Genomic DNA, 3,611 nt, shown 5'->3' on the forward strand with positions numbered 1-3,611 from the left:
TTCTAAAGAATTTACTCATTCATACACAAACTTGCCGATTCTCACACAATTGCTATTTTTTTTTTGCCTCAACAACAATTGAAACAACAACAACAACAACGACAAAGGGAAAAGAAAATTTTAGTGAGAGTTTGAACAGAGAAGAAAGAAAGTCAAAGAGAATCAGAAGAAATAAAGAAAAGTGAAACTTTCAATAAAAAGAAAAATTTTCTTTATTTTTACTCTTTTTTTTTTTAATATTTATTTATTTTAAATTTATTATTATTATTATTATTATTCACTTGGAATTAATCAACGACATCACCTTCACATTCTACTGTTGTAACACCCACTCCTCCTTGATTTTATAAACAAAATTAGGTTCTATCATCATCAATTTTTTTTTTATTTGTTTATTCTCAGGAATCATTTATCAACCCCATTTATTCATTTCATTCCATTTTATTTTATTTATTTTTTTATTAATCCCATCCATCAATCCTTTCAATAACAGAAATATTATTACCCCCAAGTTTATCTACCAAAGAATAGGAATATAGAAACAGAAAAAGACATGCCACCTAAAAAAGGAATACGTTCATTTAAACCTAAACAAAGAGTTCTTGCGAAAATGCCAGGATATTCACCGTGGCCAGCATTTCTTGTTCCTGATGATCAAATCCCAGAAGACGTATTAAAAGCACAGCCTAAGAAAGGGAAACGTTATTGTGTTATTTTTATTCCTGATGGAGATTATTGTTGGATTTCAGATAAAGGTATAAACAATCTTAGCGATGAACAATTAAAGGCTAGTTTGGCTGATATACCCCTTGATATCAAAAGAAAGATGAAAAATTTGAAAGGAGTTGTCAGAGGTAAAAGCACTCCGATTAAAAATGCAATTGCAGCAGCTGATGGATTATCTTATGATGATTTCCTTGACCATTTGTCTCTGGCCGAAGCACAAGAAGAGGTTGATGACGAAGAAGAAGAGGAAGATCAAGATCAAGAAGAAGAGGAAGAAGTTGAAGAAGGTCATAACGATGATGAATTAGATCATTCAAAGCAAGAGAATGATGACGAGGATGAAGAGGAAGAAGAAGAAGAAGTGCAAGACGAGGAAGAGGATGAAGAGGATGAAGAGGAAGAAGTTGATGATTATAAAAACGTGGCGAAACCAAAGTCAAGAAAAATCAAAGTTAAACCAAAAAATTTGAAATCGGATGATGAAGCAGATTTTGGTGATATATCAGATGAATCCATTGAAACAAAGAAAACTTCGAAGAATGGGAAGAATTTAGATAGATTAGGATCTAATGGAAATGGGAAAAAGAGAAAAATCGAAGATGTGGACTCATCAGGGACAGATTTGAAGAGTAATAAAAAGAAAATTCAACCTGGATCACGTTTATCAGGTAAAAATAATGAAGATCGTCCTACCAAACGAGAACGGGGAACTTTAATTACTCCAACTACAGAGAAACCAGTACTTAGTGAAAAGGAAAAGCAGAATCAATTATGGCTTTGCCGAGTTAAACTTCAAAAGACTCTAATACAAAGAAATCAACCAAATACTCCAAAGGATACCATTGGATTAAAACCACCAACAGCAGATGAATTACTGACAGCAAGATTGATATTGTACCGATTATTGGAATTCCCAATTGATAAAGAATTGTTGAGAAAAACCAAAATGCATAAAGTTTTAAAGACTATTATTAAAGATAAAAGTTTACAATATAGTGATAGTTTCAAATTGCATGATCGATGTGAAGAAGTTTTAAATAAGTGGCACGGACCAATTGAAGAATTGAGAAATGAGAAAGTTTATGAACATAAGAGAAATCATAGTAAAGATGATCTTGATTCAATGACTAGTAACAATCATAATAATAATAATAATAATGCCAATGACAATGGAAGTAAATCATCTTCCTCATCATCAGAGATTAATAGAAAATTAGTAGCACAAGATGATTCCGAAGTATCAGGATTAGAACAAAGTATTTCAGAATTAGATCAACCAAAGAATTCAGAATTATCAACCGATGATATATGATCTATATACATACGGTGTCCCCTGTCACTGTCACTATCACTGTCATTATTGTTGTCACTGCTACTGCTACTGCTGTTTTCCTCACATATTGTAATTATTTATACCACCCATTTGTGGGAAAATTCAACAAATCAAATATTGTATTATTTTTAATTATTATTATTATTAAATTTTTTTTTTTTTTTATTTAATGGATAATATTTTCGATTAATAAACGTAATCAAAATGGAATCAATAAAGAGAATGAATAAATCAATTGTAGATGTTAATTGTGTAGTACGGCTATTGGTTTGAAGAGAAGAGAAGAGAAGAGAATTAATTGATTGCCAGAGAAAGTAGAAAAACGCACCCAACCACAAACTTACGGCGATATCATCCAAACTCAGATGGAGAGAAGAAAAAGAAAAAGAAAAAGAAAAAAAAAACGGAACAATTCCCGGAGAATTAAAAAAAATTAATTTCATTATTGTTGATCATGGATCTTGCTAAATTTAGGGCTACAATTTCAACCAATGCAGAATCATAATCATTAATAATAAATTGAGGACAAATCAAATAACTTCTTCATGTAAGCATCATGAATTACGTATTCTTTAAACAGATACAGAAAAAGAAATTCAATCATCTCAACAAGTATCACAAAGGATATTTGAAATTATGTGTTGTTTATTTGTAAAGTAGAAAGAAGAAAAATTTTTTTTTTTTTTTTTGTATTTTTTTTTGTTCAGTCCAATGATTAATTGAACAAATCAAATTTTCATGCCGGGTAAATCGCCAATGGATCCGCACACCAATAGTTAAGTCACATGACAGTCGTGCACCCTCTAACAAAATCGTGCGCACACGAACCAAAAACTCATCAGAAAAAAGATTTTGTTGTTGTTGGTGAGAAAGAGAGAATTGAAAAGAAAATTTTTTTTTTTTTTTTTTTACTTCTTCTTCACTTTCTTTCTTTCTTTCTTTTTCTTCTTTTTTTTTTTCATTAACTAATAACTATTAACTATTAAATAATATAAAATGGCTGAAGAAGAAGTATGTAATCATTAACAATTGATTAATCTAATTCAACAAACTGAATTGTTATGGATGGGTATCTTAAGATGAGTTGAATGAAATAATTTTTTTTTGGGGAGAAGTTCACCAAGGGGTAAAACACTTAAAGTGAGAGAATGATTAAATCAAACAAGAGATGAAGAGGATCGAAATCCCTGACAAGGATTTTTTTGATAAACAACATACTCATGATGATTGATGATATATATAATATAGTCAATGATTATGCCATTTTTTGGGAACCCCAATGGTGGTTGTCTATATCAATTTTGACAACATTTTTTTGGTTGCTTTTGGACATCAAAAAAAAAGTTGGATAAAATTTTTTTTGTTTGTTGAGAATGAAAAAAAGAGGCAACCAAGATGGAGATCAGACAACACTAAAAATCAAAGTCAATATTCAACCATACTATTCAGTTTTATTGTTGTTATTAATTGTGATTCAATGAATACTAACTAAATTGTTTTAAATTAGCACACCTTTGAAACCGCCGATGCCGGTGCTGCTTTGACCTTCCCA

General features: G+C 30.4%; 1 protein-coding gene across 1 annotated transcript; it reads left to right on the forward strand. All coding sequences in view use genetic code 12, as the record gives it.

Moving 5' to 3' along the window:
• Positions 1-553: 553 nt before the first annotated feature.
• CTRG_06244 (uncharacterized protein) lies at positions 554-2,038 on the forward strand (the record flags this gene model as incomplete). Its single annotated transcript, XM_002546720.1, has 1 exon — positions 554-2,038. The coding sequence occupies one exon, from the start codon at positions 554-556 to the stop codon at positions 2,036-2,038; it is 1,485 nt and encodes a 494-aa protein (XP_002546766.1).
• Between the last annotated feature and the right edge of the window lie 1,573 nt (positions 2,039-3,611).

Source organism: Candida tropicalis (genome assembly GCF_000006335.3).
Source record: "Candida tropicalis MYA-3404 genomic scaffold supercont3.17, whole genome shotgun sequence".
Lineage (NCBI taxonomy): Eukaryota > Fungi > Ascomycota > Pichiomycetes > Serinales > Debaryomycetaceae > Candida > Candida tropicalis.